Genomic DNA, 14,716 nt, shown 5'->3' on the forward strand with positions numbered 1-14,716 from the left:
CTTTACCTCACTCTCATCTTCAGAATCTTCCCCTTTATCATCTTCCCCTTCCTCTCCAAATATCTTGACCATATTACCCTCTTCATCACCCTTACAGCCTTTATCCTCCTCTCAATCACCAAATTCACCTTCTCCACTTAATTCAGTACCTTCACCTCCTACTTCTTCCTCTCCCTTACCTCTCATTCCTCCACCTCCTCCTACTCATCACATGACTACTCGCACAAAAGACCGTACTCGTCAGACCCAAACTTTTCCAGATTTTGTTACCTATACATCTACTGCCCTTGATGTTAGTGAGCCTACTTGTTTTACTGAGGCTAACAAAAACCCCGAATGGCAAAGAGCTATGGCGCATGAACTTACTGCCCTTGCTCAAAATCAGACCTGGGATCTCGTGCCTTGCCCTGACACTCATAATATTGTAGGTTGTAAATGGGTCTACAAAGTGAAGCGCAAAGCTGATGGTACAATTGAGCGGTTTAAGGCCCGCCTTGTGGTGAAAGGGTATACACAAGAAGAGGGATTGGATTACACGAAAACATTTAGCCCGGTGGTTAAACCGGTCACCATCCGGATTCTCCTTTCTTTAGCCATTTCCAAAGGTTGGACACTACGACAGCTAGATGTAAATAACGCTTTTCTCCATGGAAATCTTGAAGAGGTGGTATATATGGCTCAACCTCCCGGGTTTGTGAATCCCGACTTTCCTAGTCATGTGTGCCGCCTTAAAAAGGCTTTGTATGGTCTTAAACAGGCACCCCGTGCGTGGTTTCATTGCCTTCGGGACTTTTTGATTTCTCATGGTTTTACTTGCTCTCAATCTGATCCCTCCCTGTTCCTCAAGCAGTCCTCTTCTGAGGCTGTTTATCTTTTGGTCTACGTCGATGATATCATCATCACAGGACCTTCACCTACCTTGATTGCCCATATTATCTCTAGTCTTCATGCCACATTTACTATTAAAGACCTTGGCTGTCTCTTCTTCTTTTTGGGAATTGAGGCAATTTCTATAAATTCTGGTCTCCATCTCTCTCAAACCAGATATATTAGTGATCTTTTACACCGTGCCAAAATGGAAGGAGCAAAACCGGTTGCTACTCCCATGCAAACCGGCCTTCAACTTTCTAAATCAGATGGGGATCCGTTTTCTGATACTCACTTATATCGCAGCATTGTCGGGGCTCTTCAGTATGTGACCATAACTTGGCCAGAGATTGCTTTTGCTGTTAATCGAGTTTCCCTCTTTATGCATGAGCCTAGTGATATACATTGGTCGGCTATTAAGCGGATTCTTCGTTATCTGAAAGGCACAATCACGCATGGCTTACTTCTTCGATCATCCTCTCACCTTTCTCTTTAGGTCTTTTCGGATGCTGATTGGGCTGGCAATCCGGATGATCGCCGTTCCACCACTGGCTATTGTGTGTATTTAGGTGACTCTCTTGTTTCATGGTCTTCCAAGAAACAGTCTACAGTTGCTAGGTCAAGCACTGAGGCTGAATATCGAGCTCTTGCCTCTGCTGCAGCTGAAGTGGTTTGGCTTCAATCACTTCTTCATGAACTTATTCCTGATCCTATCTCCTCCCCGGTTTTGTGGTGTGATAATTTGGGAGCCACTTTTTTGGCAGCTAACCCGGTTCACCATGCTCGCACCAAGCATATTGAGGTTGATATTCACTTTGTCAGAGATTTGGTGGCCTCCAAGCGCATTCTGGTTCGTTTCATGTCCTCCCATGATCAGATTACTGATATTCTCACTAAAAGTCTTGGCTCTTCCAGATTTGCCCTTTTGAAGAACAAGCTCTGCGTCCATGCCAGTACACAGAGCTTGAGGGGGGGGGGGTGTTAGTAATAAATAGATAATGCTTCTGTTAGAATATTGTTAGGTTGTTATGACAGTCTGTTAGGCTAGTGATTAGGCTGTTAGAAGAATGTCTATATAAAGGCCATCAGTATATATGTAAAGATGACACAAGATTAATACAATTGATTACATCTATTCACTTCTCTCTAATTATCAGGTATCAATATAATTTTCTGAGAGAGATTTTATTCTCGCTTTTGCTACTTAGCACTCTTTGTTTCTAATTTCACTAAACCGAGTTTGAGATCCGTTACTAGCGGAGTTGAGATACGGGATTGAGATTGCATCACTAAGATTCTCTCGCCTCGCGCTTGCACCGATCAGTCCTATCACTTCTCTTCCTAGCCTCGTGTTCTCTGATTATACCCCTTTGTCGATGCTCTCGTGACAACCTCACCTCCGCCTCACAAGGAATCCAAAGAGCACCAAATCGCGATCTCTTTAGTAGCATTATGCAAGAATATGTATAAAAACAATAAAAATTTCATGCAAGCTTCTTGTCTTAGATTTTGCTCATGATGATATCGTGATCTCTCAGATACAATTATTATGCAAGAATCTCGTGACCGTAGGATTAATTATACTTTGTTTGTTGATTTTGATTGCTCAAAAGGAGATCGCGGAGGTTTAGTTTTTTTTTTTTTCCTCTTTTGGAATAAGGATCAGGACAAGGGGTCGGCAGGAGCTAGAGAAGACTAGACTGGAATCCTACAGTTAGGGGTGCAAACAGATTGGATAATATGTATTTGAAAATTAGATATGGATATCCGATATTCGAATATTTGTGCGGATACTGATACATATATGGATATGATTTTGAATTCTTCCGTATCCGAATAGTAGATATATACTATATAGTTTAATATATATTATAAAAATATTTATATATATATATACGGATATCTAATATCCGATCCGTATCCAAATCCAAAAAATGAAAGCCGATATGGATATGGTTTTACCACTATCCGATCTGTTTGCACCCCTACCTCCAGTAAATGGACGAGAGTTTCAACAAAAAATTCCGTTCATCATCAATTTGATCTGTATGCTTATTGAAGCAGATCAGAGAGTTCAAAACGTGAAGTATAATGGTCCAACTCTATTAAAAATTAAGAAAAAGTAGTTCAAGTTTTTATGAAAGAATAAAATGAAATCCGATTTCAAACTTAAAAGTTGATAGAAAAAAATGCTGGTCTCTATCATGTTTCTGGGTATAGACAAGTCACTGTTTGAATTATGGAGGGTAACATTTATAAGTTATTGTATTATGAGATAAAGATTTACGTAATATATATTTTGAGGCCTAAAGATTGACAGGAAAATTAATGTAGGCCAATTTAATACTTGTAGATTTTTTAAAGTTGTTGCATAAATTTTTAGGCTTATATTGGCTTTATTTAGAATTAAAACCGGACTTTTAATGAAAAGGAAAAGTACCAATAAGCCCGAATCCGTAAAATAATTAGACGCAGTCCCATTTAGGACCTGTTCGGCCAGATCACTATTCACGTGGGAAAAAAAAAATTCAGTTGAACTGAATTTTTTTTTTCCCATGAGAACAGTGTTTTTCAGTTCAAATCCCGTGCCCGCGCCCATTCCCATTTGTCGGCCGAACAGGCCCTAATTAGTGTTTTTGGGCATTTAAGAGTCATATATTTTATGAAATTTTAGACATGCATGTACATTCGTTTATTCTGATTGTTTTTTTAAATTTTGAAACCCAAACCCGAATTTAAGTAACGGGCATCAATTCAGCCTAACTCTACCCAAAGAATAAATGTAGAGTAATTTAGTGCATAGTTTTTTTAAAAAGTCATTTCATGATCATTTTCGTCCTATATTGATGCCTATTTTAAATTACGGCACCCAAGTGCAAGTTTTTAAAATAATATTAATTAAATGCCAATTATATAAAAAAAAATTATATCCACTGCATTTGCAGGTTTTAAAATTGGCCCTATTTTTATTTTTATAGCAAACAATTGTTCAAAACATCCTTTGAATAAAGTTAAAATATAAAACTCGAATTTTCGTAAGTTGTGCAATCGGATATTCGATAGATACATGTTGATCAACGAGAAGGTGATGTACCTCCTACCTCTCGCATGGATTCGAACAATTAATCATCGGTCACATTAGGACTTAGGTGCGTTTGGATCGGTCATATATGTGGGGTCACATTAGGTGCCCAAAGGTCATACCTGCGGGGTCCTGCTACCTCACAAACTTGAAATACATCGGTCACACATGAGAGCGTATCCTCTGCGGAGGTTTTCCTGCGGTGGGCAGCGGTGGTTTTGATCTGGTCCGTTCGTTTCGGATCGGACGGACCAGATCAGATCTTGCCCGAATTTTAAAAAAACTCAAAATTTGGTGAACCCGTAATCCAGCCCGTCCGATCCGAAACGAACGGACCAGATCAAAACCACCGTTGCCCACCGCAGGAAAACCTCCGCAGAGGATACGCTCTCGGTCACACATTAGGTGCGTTTGGATTGTCAAAAATAGTATTGATATTGAGTTAGTGACTATTTTTTTTTTTCATTATTTTACGTTTGGATCACTCTAAAAGTAGAGCTATTTTTGAGATTAACATTATTTTTGTTAACTCATCAAAACGATGGAATAGCGCTAACCTAACTATTTCCGAAATTGCATCCAAATACATCCATAGTGAATTCGGACCTTCCCAAGGACAAGGTAAGAAACCTTGACGAATCTGTATCGTCTCAGGTATTAGTACTCGACTGAGTATATGAGTTTGACAAACTCCCAGCTGAGTGATTGGAATCCAATGTCCATTCAAACACAGGTAATTTGTTTTGAAATTTGTACACAATTAAAGAATAATTTGAATTTAGTAATTTTGTGTACAGTGTCGGATATTTCGAATTCGACCTTGATCCCCCAACCTCACAACGAATATATAACGTCAAATTTAGAAGTAGAGACATGAATTAAAGTTCAAATTTATGTCCTCTCAAATACCTGATTGAGTACAATGAGATCTAATGATCTTCTAGCTGAGCGATTGGAATTTGATGTCTATGTAGTCATGTAGATATATAGAGTATGTTTCCAAATTTGACAACTCAGATCTAATTGTACTCAGATATTGCAATGGATCTAAATTCTTTAAGTTTTTGGATCAAATTACACGCATGAGAAACAATTATAAAAAATTATTTGTTGAGTATGGAGTTAATTTTACAACAACCGTTTTACTCTAAACTAATATAAAATCACGTATAAGCACAAAAAATTTAAAAATGTGAGGTCACTCCACGTAGATTCGCTCTAGATTGAATCAAATGTCTAATCTCCAAGTAGTTTTTTTTTTAATATAAATATCATGTTAAACGATTTGATTATTTAAATTTTAAAAACAAAAATATAAATTTATAATACAGACAACAACATATGTTATAGGCAGCTTACCATAACTTCAGTCATCATTCAATTATTTATGAAACAACAATAAAATTATTTCTGAAATAAGTGTTAAGCAAATAAATGCGTTCGGATTTTTAGGTATAGATATTCAAATCTTACACTTTTTTTTAAATCCGTAATTTTGTTATTCTTTCAATACAAAAGAATATTATAGTTATTTCATAAAAGAGAAATGTTCTAGTGCCCCGAGCCATTATATTTGAGCGCGTTTCAAGTAGTAACAGAAAAAACCTTTCAATGTTGTCTAACTTCCATTTCCAGCGCTAATATTCAAATATTTAAAACTATGTTTATAATCTTTTAAATTGTTACTTGTAAACATTTAAACCTCTATTTGAAAGTATTTCTAGATAGTTTTAACTCTTAACTACTTTTGTTTTTAAATCAAAAAATAAAAGATTTTTTTCATCCACTCTTTATTTTTATTTTGCTATGATCATTCTAATTCATTTTTTTCGACAATCCGTGATGAATTTTACGAATCTAAAGATACGAATGTGTTCTATTCGATTTTATCTTTCAATAAGATCCATGAAGAAATACTTTTGAGTAATTTTGAAGGCATTTGTTTTTTTTTTAAAGTAAAACTCATGAGTACTTTAAATTTTAAAGTTTTTAAATCTCAGTCTACAACCATTAAAATTTTTAAGACTTTGTACATGAGGTTTATATACTTTGTAAATGAGTTTTGTACATGCACTGCAGCGTTATTGTTGAGAGAGGGGCTTGAATAATTTGACTATTACCAATTAAACCAATGCTTTGTACAAAAGTAGTTAAGAATATGCTTTCAGTTAGAGATTTAAGAGTCTTTCCTTTTTTGGCTATTACCAATTTGACTATTATCAATTGTTGTAAATTTTAAGAATCTTTCTTTTTTTGGCTTGAAAATAAAAGTAGTTAAGAGAACTATCTAGAAATACTTTCAGATAGAGGTTTAAATGCTTGTGAGTAACATTTTAAAATGTTATAAATAGAGCTTTAAATATTTAGATATTAGTACTGAAAATGAAAGTTATACAATATTAAAAGTTTTTTTTGTTAAACTATCTGAAAGACGTGCTCGAAGATTTTCAGGCTCCTTCATAAAATGGGACGATAGATATAAAATTTTCTCCATTAGTAGGGCATATTTCAAGTATATTCGTTTGAGAAGTATGACAAACAAGTAAATATGCCTCCTAACTTGTTTCATAGACGTCACATATTTGTTGGATATTTTATTTGTTCTGAGTGTCAGATACGTGCACAGGCCACCGGGGGGGGGGAATAAATCTGCTGTTATTCTAAGGAGATAACAGGAACTTGTTATTCCAAGCTCAACCGTTCCAATTTTTTAATACACAAATCTTAATAAAAAACTCTTTCATGTGAGCATCTCAACGGATTTCAACGGTTGGAATTGGAATAACAGGTTCCTGTTATCTCCTTAGAATAACAGCTGATTTATTTCCACCAAGGGGGGATCGATCCTCATCTTCTACCGCTTCAGAAAAGTTACAGCGAGTAGAGATGTTTATTCGTGGAGTAAGAATTAAGCGAAAAATTTAAACTGTTAAAATTAATTTAGTATAAGTTAAGCATTAAAAAATATATTTAAATTTAATATTAATACATTACCTTTTTATTATTATTTTTAGTTAACTTTATACTAATTAAATTAATTTAAAATTTAAAATTTTTATCATTCATGAATTAGATTGGTTTTAATAATTTAGATTTATATTTAAGACTATCTAAATAAATTTTGAAGTTGAACTCATCAAAAGACTTGATGAATTTAATAACACTCTTAGTTTTACTCTTATATATAGTAGACGGTTTTCATATAAGGTTAGTAGGAACTTAATACAAAAAATGATAATTCATAATGCATTGGAATTTTCACAATGATCCATATGGAAGTGCATTGGTTTTATACAAAGAATGAACCTAATACAAAATATGATAATTCATATGAAAGTGAGATTCAAATCTGCTCCTTTTTTAAGAAAAAGAGCATCTTTCTATTTTTTTCATCTGAATTGTTCAAAATCAATGATACGGCTTTAATTACATTTGATTCATTTTAATATATTATATTGATATAAAAGGAAAAAAAAAGTAATTGAAGCCGTATGATTGTTTTTGAACAACTTGAATGGATTGAAGAATAGGAAGATGCTCCTCTTACAAAAGAGAGCATATTTGACTTCGTGCTGATTTGATTCGGTGCTGAAGCCTGAAGTGCATATGAAGTAGTATTGATGCGGAAATAAATCTGCTGTGATTCTAAAGGGATTGCAGGACCCTGTTATTTCAAATTCATTTATTTATCTGTCTAGAGATTCGTGCATAAAAAAAAGTGTTGTTGAAATTTGTGCATTTCAAAAAATGAAAGGCTGGATTTGAAATCACAGGTCCTGCGATCCCTTTAGAATCACAGCAGATTTATTTCCGTGTTGATGCAGCGTGGTAGGAGATGATTTAATATGATCAGTAAGTACGAAAATGTCATATCAGATAAAGTCATAAGAAAAATTAATTCGATGTGTACATTCTGTTATACTTGTAGCATTGTTGTTCTCGGTGCAGGGCACATTCCATGGTCCATTCCGTAGGCCAATGCTTCGCTGTCAGAGTGTCAGTCCATGGCGATGCCAATTGAATCGATCCGGATGCGCGCAAAGATTCTTCTCGAGAAAAATAAAATAAAAAAACCATCAACCATTTATTTTGTTTGAAACCGTAGCAACTGTTAAGTATAATTTTTATTAAATAAAATATAAAATTATATTCATCATTTATTATTTTACATCTACAACATCATCAACATCAAATAATTTTAACAATTTAAAACTCATAACTTTAACACCTAACAATACAACATCAACATATAACAACGATATTTAATAACGCAAAAATATAAAATAGCATAGAAATAATAGAAGAAAGTAACGGCATGAGAGAACCATCAACAATAATAGCTTATTAAAATCTCAGGGCAATATTTGGGTTTTTTATACCAAAAGCTCAGTTAAATCTCCGAATTATAACGTTTTATGCTGAAATCGATTTGGACAGACTTGGTCCACAATAACACGCTCATACCAAAATGCTACGTCCTGACTTAATTATCGGTTCGCACTTCGCAGTTCCTACCATCCAATAAAATGTCCACGAATCCAAATTTCCTGGATAGAATCGTGCGTCTGAGCACTGGGTTCATTAAAATTCTAAGCGAGTATCTAATTCTAAAATAACCTAAATGTTGTGATTCGCTAGAGAGAAGGCATCAGAAAATCTATCACAGAGTATCTAAAAACTACCCTGTTGTTTACCAAGTAAACCGTAGAACTGGTCTACATTGACACTCGCTTGATCTTTCCTCCCATCTGCTTGTCCAGCACTTACTCTGAAAAAAGGGAAAAAAATATACAAGAAGAAAAGAGTAAGATGAGAAAAAGAGAAACCAAAGCAAACCCCCAATTCCCTCCCTCATAAACAGCCTATTTCGAAAAGGAATCAAAGAAAATAAGAGGGGAATCTCGTAAAAACCCTAATATAATTTCTTCATGCTCTCTCTTAAGATTCATGAGCGACACTAGATCGCCATCCTCCATTGCAATAAGCTGCCAAAGACCTGCCTTTTTCCCATCTCCATCCCAATAATGGCATCGGCGCGGCCTATCGCCGCCATTCGTGACCTGGAGAGCGGGGGCGGCGGTGCTGAAGATGTGGATACGCCGGTGGCGAAGAGGTTGTTGAAAGCTGATCCGACGGTTGGGAACTCCCGTTTGACGAGATCGGAGGCGGTGGTGGCCACTGGGGTGTTTCTGGTATTCGTCGCAGGAATCTTCTGTATCTATCAAGCAGCGCCACAAAGGGCGGAGTATGGGAAGATCCTCAGGCTGCCACGTAGCCTCTCCGATGTACGGAGCCTCAAGTGAGTTTGATAATTTCCCAATTTAAGTTCTTCGAATTTTTGCATATAAGGTTCTCAAATTGTTGTGTGTGTTGACTTTGTAAACTCCTGTGGCAATTTAGCAAATGGTTAGGACATCATAAATTGATCGGAAAATTGCTTACCACTAAATGATTATGATACATAAGTAAAATTTCTGGGCAACCTGTTAACAGGATAATATTGGGAGCTTAATTCAGATTCTTCTTAATTTCTTATACCATTTCTTTGAATAAAACGAATTTGTTGCTGTGCTCTACATATTTTATATCTAAGAACAAATGTACCAAGTGATACACATTGATGCACAAGGAGACCTAACAATTTACTTATTCCACAGGGAGAACTTGGCTGAATATGCAAAAGACTACCAAATAAACTTTATACTTGGCTACTGTTCAATCTACATCTTCATGCAAACATTCATGATACCTGGCACCATATTCATGTCTCTGCTTGCTGGGGCGCTCTTTGGGGTTTTTAGAGGCGTAATTCTGGTTGTACTAACTGCTACAGCTGGTGCTTCGTCTTGTTATTTCCTCTCCAAATTTATTGGGAGGCCGTTGGTAGTTTGGCTCTGGCCAGAAAAGTTGAAATACTTCCAAGGAGAGGTACTAATTTGAAATCTATATCTTGCTTTCCTATGTTCTCCTCATCCTCATTGAACATGATAAATACTGCATAGCACAAATTTTTTTTTCTGACCAAACAGCCTCCTCCCAAACAAAGCACTAGGAATGAATGGATAGTAAGGTTATTTGTCCTTGTTTGAGAAAACAATATGGCTGCATTTTGGCCCTATTCGAAAAGGAAAAGTCTTCGGACATTGTTTATGGTTTTCTATGTCTTGTAAAAACTCTGGTGTGGCAATTTTCTTTTTCTTTTTTTCTTTTGTTCTTGTTCTTCATTTTTTTTTGGCGTAGCCACCAGTTTCATTAGAAACTAGGGGCTTAGAAGATGGTACCAGGGTTTCTAGTGACCTACATGCCAATAAATCTAACTATCCCTACACTGTCTGGCATAAATATTGCTTAGCCTTTTCTATCTGTATGATATAATTATATATTTTTTTTCTTTTCTAATTCAGATAGCAAAGAGAAAAGACAAGCTGTTGAATTACATGCTGTTCCTGAGGATAACTCCTTCCCTTCCCAACACCTTTATAAATATGGCATCTCCTATAGTTGATATACCATTTCATGTTTTTCTCATGGCAACACTAATTGGCATCATCCCCGCCTCTTACATCACGGTTAAAGTATGTTTCCTCTTTTTGGATTTATCATTGGATCTTGTATATTTCTTTTTAGTGAGGCTATGGTACTTTGCAATGCGCTGATTGTTCCCTGCATTATTATCATATGAAAATATACATGGAGACCAATTTTATATTTTTTGGAATTTTTTTACTATTTTTTTTTTGGTAAGTAGAAAACCACTACTTTCGGATGGTCCAGAATTTTTAAATCAAGTAATTTTCTAATTGTCTCAAAAAAGAGTAAAAAAGTTCCAAAAAGTATAAAATTTGGTCTCCAAGTATATTTTCATATGATAATAATGTTGAGCTGTTTGGATCGACTATTTGGACTTTAAAAATGGAGATATAAATCCAAAGCATGGAACGATCTGCGCATTACAAAGTACCATAGCCTCACTCTTTCTTTTTTCTTTTCTTTAGTTGGGGGTTTTTGAAAATTTGGGGATAGAACAAGGCTTTCACCATAAATTGCTTATTTGTAGGGTAATGTCAGAATTGTTTATTTGTTCTGAATATTTGACAGCAATTAGCTTTGTTTAATTGATTGATATAATGCAGGCTGGACTAGCTCTTGGTGATTTGAAGTCAGTTAGAGAATTGTATGATTTCAAAACACTTGTATTTTTGTTTCTAATTGGAACTGTAGCTATATTTCCTGCCATTATGAACAGAAAGCGTACTTACGAGTAACTTGACTCGTGCACCACAATTTTTTGACCCGTTACATTTTTTAGGTAAAAAAATATCGGAAACCTGTGATAGATTAATTTTTTTGCTGGAGATAAATTTGTGTCCTCCCCTTTGTATTTTAAGAAGCTTTCTAAGAAATATAAATATAAGTTGGATAGCTTGCCAACTAGATGGTAGTGGTACTTGTCCTGTCATTACTAGCACTGGATAAAATGCCTACAGGATGAATGATGATCAATTTGTAATAGCTGCTTGCTAAAAATTAAAAGGTGGTTGTTAAAGGAAAAGATAAATTACTGGTTCTCTGGTAGATAGTTGAGAAGCATGGCAAGGTGTCCTTTTGTTTTTCTCTGCGCTTGCTGTATTTTGATGAAGAGTCATTTTATGTCTATTGCGCAAGCATTTGTAGATTCAATATATTCATGACCTGTACAAATAATTAGCAATTTAATTTATTATATTATCTTGTATGTTTTTTAACTTCTCTTAGCATTATATAATTTGTTTAAATATACATATAGTTAATGAAAAAGAAAATTAAAATAAATGCAAAATGCTTGGCAGAACAAGAGGTCCTCCAAACAAAAAAAAAAAAAAATGGGAAGCAGGGATTGTTTTTTATTCGGCTTGATAGTGAGATGGATTCGGGGGCTTTATGTGAAGAACATAAAGGTGTAAATCTGTTTGGTTCTGTTTTCTTTCTTCATTCTCTACATTTGGGGCCTTTATGTGAAGAAGACTAAGCACTCCTGGCTCGGCCCAAAACTAGGAAAAAGGACTCAGGAGCGAATCCATCGAGCTCGACTGCCTTATCCTCTCCTCTCTATCGCTGAAATCACCAGGCAAAGCCGCACATAAGGAAAAGTGTGAACCTGGTACTTGCAGACAACAAACAGCGAATACGAACGAACAGGAGAGCGAATGGCGACCCTCTCTCTCACCTCATCCCTCTCCATCGCAACTCCCTTCCGGAGAAGAAGCGACCTTCTCTCTCCTTCTCTCGCTCTTCCCTCTCGCATTTCCTCCCCACCTTCCCAGGTCTCTCTCTCTCACACACTCTTCCTTTTGCGGTCCTACTATGAGAGCTTTATGCCGGGTTTGGTTTCGTAATACTTGTAGTGTGGAAAAGTATTCTGAATTGGTCAACCCACAATTGAAGTTCCCAATTTGTGTAGAGCATTTGACAAGTTGTCGTTCTTTGCACTGTTTTAAGCCTTTAAGATGCATCCAGTAAGTTGCTATAGCAATTTAACCTGTTAATTGACATATATCTGTCAAATTACCTTCTACTGAGCTTGCATTATGGATTGCACTCTCAGATTTCTTTGCCTTTTGCATCCGCAACATAATAGCCATCTACCTGAGTACCTGACTTTCTTTTGGCTGCTGTTTACTTGTAAACATCAAGATACCATCATACAACAAAGAAAATTATTATACATTGCTCGTGATGTCAGTAAATATCATTTTAATGTAGTGCGGCCGGGGTCGGCTGACAATCACCTGTGTGCGTGTTGGTGGAGTGGAGATACCAAACGACAAGCGGCTCGAGTACTCCTTGCAACACATTTATGGGATCGGCCGCACCAGATCGAAGCTGATAATCAATGCTTTGCAGTTTCCCAACAAGGTCACAAGAGACTTAACTGAAGAGGAGCTCACTGTTCTTCGTAAGGAGGTTGCCCGATACATGATTGAGGGAGACCTTGTAATTTTCTCCCTTTGTTTTTATGTGTTCATTGCAGTGTTCTAGATAGCTAGCTATAGCTTTTTTGGATCTTAAAAGCTATAATGCTATCAGCCGCTTTCCTTTTATTAGGTTTCTAAATAGCTAGCTATCGTTGTGCTATAGTTTTTTCGGACCTTAAAAGTGATGACGTGATAATCACTATTTAGAACCTTGGTTCATTGTTATATGGTTTTGCCAGGAGTTTCAACACCAGCATTTCTTAATCATGAACTAAAACCTAGCAACTGCATATAGATGTCTGACTTCCAAACTTGTTATATGGAGCAATTTCATCATTTTCTCCTGATTTAATGGGAAAATTTTGGGGGTTTATGTTGTAATCTTTTCTTGACCTTATGGATTACACATGGTATTATTTCTGAAGTCATAGAAGCATTATTTTGTGTCATTATGAAGTTTGAGGATGGTGTTTGCAATATTTTGTGATTTCTTCTTCCCAGGTCCTATGTCTCTGTTTCTAACTTTCAGTATTTTGACAGAGGCGGTACACAGCCAGACGTATTGACAATTTGAAGAAAATGAGGTGTTTTAGAGGTAGAATGCATGCTCGCCGTGCTCGCAGAGGGAAGAGAGTTACCATGAAAAAGAAGAAAAAGACACCAGGAGGACCCATCTAAACTTCACCCTGCTTTGATTGATTTAGACTTTTGAATTTGAATTTTGTAATTTCATGATGGTTTATGTCATATTTATGTGAAGCTTTTAAGTTCAGTTACAAGTTATAGTAACAAAGTTCTGTTGAACAAGAACAACACATTGTAAATCAGAAAATGTTCCGGAAGTTACGGATACGAGGGAAGCTTAGTAAGCTGGCAGTTGAATCTACGATCCAACTAATATTTCAAATAGCGAAAAATGATTGCATTGGGACATGTTTCTGGAGTACAAATCTGCGCAATTCTAGACCGATAGCAGGGTCCTACCGTTACGGTAGATATTGATCGATATTAATCAAATGGTGGTGAATCTTAAATAAATTAATTTAAATAATAATCAAATGGTCACGGCACATTTAAACACGATGGGACTTACGTAGCGTGATCATTCGTATGCCATAATCATCTCTTAACATTTTGGTCACAGTATGACGCATAAAAAATTAACTTGATCACGACAAAACACGAGACCAAAATCAAGACATGACACATTTTTTCCACTCCTACCATTTTGCAATCAAGATTTGTGCATAAAAGAAATTATATATATAGATATATGTTTGTATGAAGATGATACATGATACAATTAAGTTTTGTATTTTGTTAAATTTTCATAATACAAATTAGTTGTATTAATTATTATATTTTTCTTGTTTTGAATTTTTTTTATCAAAAATATAAATCGAAATGTCAATAATACTTTTTTATCCGTTTCAAAAAGACGGGTAAGAATAAATATTTTTTTTCGTTATCATAACGGATATAGATATGAAAATGCCTCCACCCGACCCATCATACCCGTTAACACCCCTAAAACCAAGCCAACAAGGAATTAATTATTGTCAGTACTTTACTTAATCCTCCTCACTAAATTACTGATTAGCTTCATTTAGTTTAACTCGTTTAAGCTCCCGTAGATTAAGCTGCTCGTTTGATTCTTTGTTTCTAACTCTGTTTAACCATGCTTCAAATTTCTGCTTTTACTGGTAAAACTGAATTACCAGCTTCAACAGTCTAGTCACCACTCACCAGTCATATATCCACATATCTGTAATTGAACCACCATGTATTATCATGATAAATTGAAATTTGCCAC

General features: G+C 35.6%; 2 protein-coding genes across 3 annotated transcripts; both read left to right on the forward strand.

Moving 5' to 3' along the window:
- The first annotated feature begins 8,658 nt into the window (after positions 1-8,658).
- LOC144551319 (putative membrane protein At4g09580) lies at positions 8,659-11,594 on the forward strand. Of its 2 annotated transcripts, none has more exons than XM_078299242.1 (4): positions 8,659-9,248; positions 9,607-9,877; positions 10,354-10,524; positions 11,083-11,594. In XM_078299242.1, exons 1-4 carry the CDS (start codon positions 8,974-8,976, stop codon positions 11,212-11,214), a joined length of 849 nt encoding a protein of 282 aa, XP_078155368.1. In that variant the 5' UTR covers positions 8,659-8,973; the 3' UTR covers positions 11,215-11,594. The 2 variants fall into 2 exon arrangements, with proteins under 2 accessions (XP_078155368.1, XP_078155369.1); XM_078299243.1 differs by having other exon boundaries at positions 10,354-10,586; positions 10,945-11,390.
- A 423-nt stretch (positions 11,595-12,017) lies between these two features.
- LOC144551320 (small ribosomal subunit protein uS13c-like) lies at positions 12,018-13,782 on the forward strand. Its single transcript, XM_078299244.1, has 3 exons — positions 12,018-12,252; positions 12,692-12,922; positions 13,444-13,782. Exons 1-3 carry the CDS (start codon positions 12,136-12,138, stop codon positions 13,579-13,581), a joined length of 486 nt encoding a protein of 161 aa, XP_078155370.1. The 5' UTR covers positions 12,018-12,135; the 3' UTR covers positions 13,582-13,782.
- The last annotated feature ends 934 nt before the right edge of the window (positions 13,783-14,716 follow it).

This window comes from Carex rostrata, chromosome 3, assembly GCF_964058835.1.
Source record: "Carex rostrata chromosome 3, lpCarRost1.2, whole genome shotgun sequence".
NCBI lineage: Eukaryota > Viridiplantae > Streptophyta > Magnoliopsida > Poales > Cyperaceae > Carex > Carex rostrata.

What these genes read in the sequence shown, in the direction of transcription:
- LOC144551320 (XM_078299244.1), top strand. Translation starts at nt 12,136, where the DNA reads ATGGCGACCCTCTCTCTCACCTCATCCCTCTCCATCGCAACTCCCTTC. An exon ending in TTTCCTCCCCACCTTCCCAG is followed by an intron (nt 12,253 to 12,691) that starts GTCTCTCTCTCT and finishes ATTTTAATGTAG; the next exon opens with TGCGGCCGGGGTCGGCTGAC. An exon ending in ACATGATTGAGGGAGACCTT is followed by an intron (nt 12,923 to 13,443) that starts GTAATTTTCTCC and finishes GTATTTTGACAG; the next exon opens with AGGCGGTACACAGCCAGACG.
- LOC144551319 (XM_078299242.1), top strand. Translation starts at nt 8,974, where the DNA reads ATGGCATCGGCGCGGCCTATCGCCGCCATTCGTGACCTGGAGAGCGGG. An exon ending in TCCGATGTACGGAGCCTCAA is followed by an intron (nt 9,249 to 9,606) that starts GTGAGTTTGATA and finishes CTTATTCCACAG; the next exon opens with GGAGAACTTGGCTGAATATG. An exon ending in CCTCTTACATCACGGTTAAA is followed by an intron (nt 10,525 to 11,082) that starts GTATGTTTCCTC and finishes GATATAATGCAG; the next exon opens with GCTGGACTAGCTCTTGGTGA.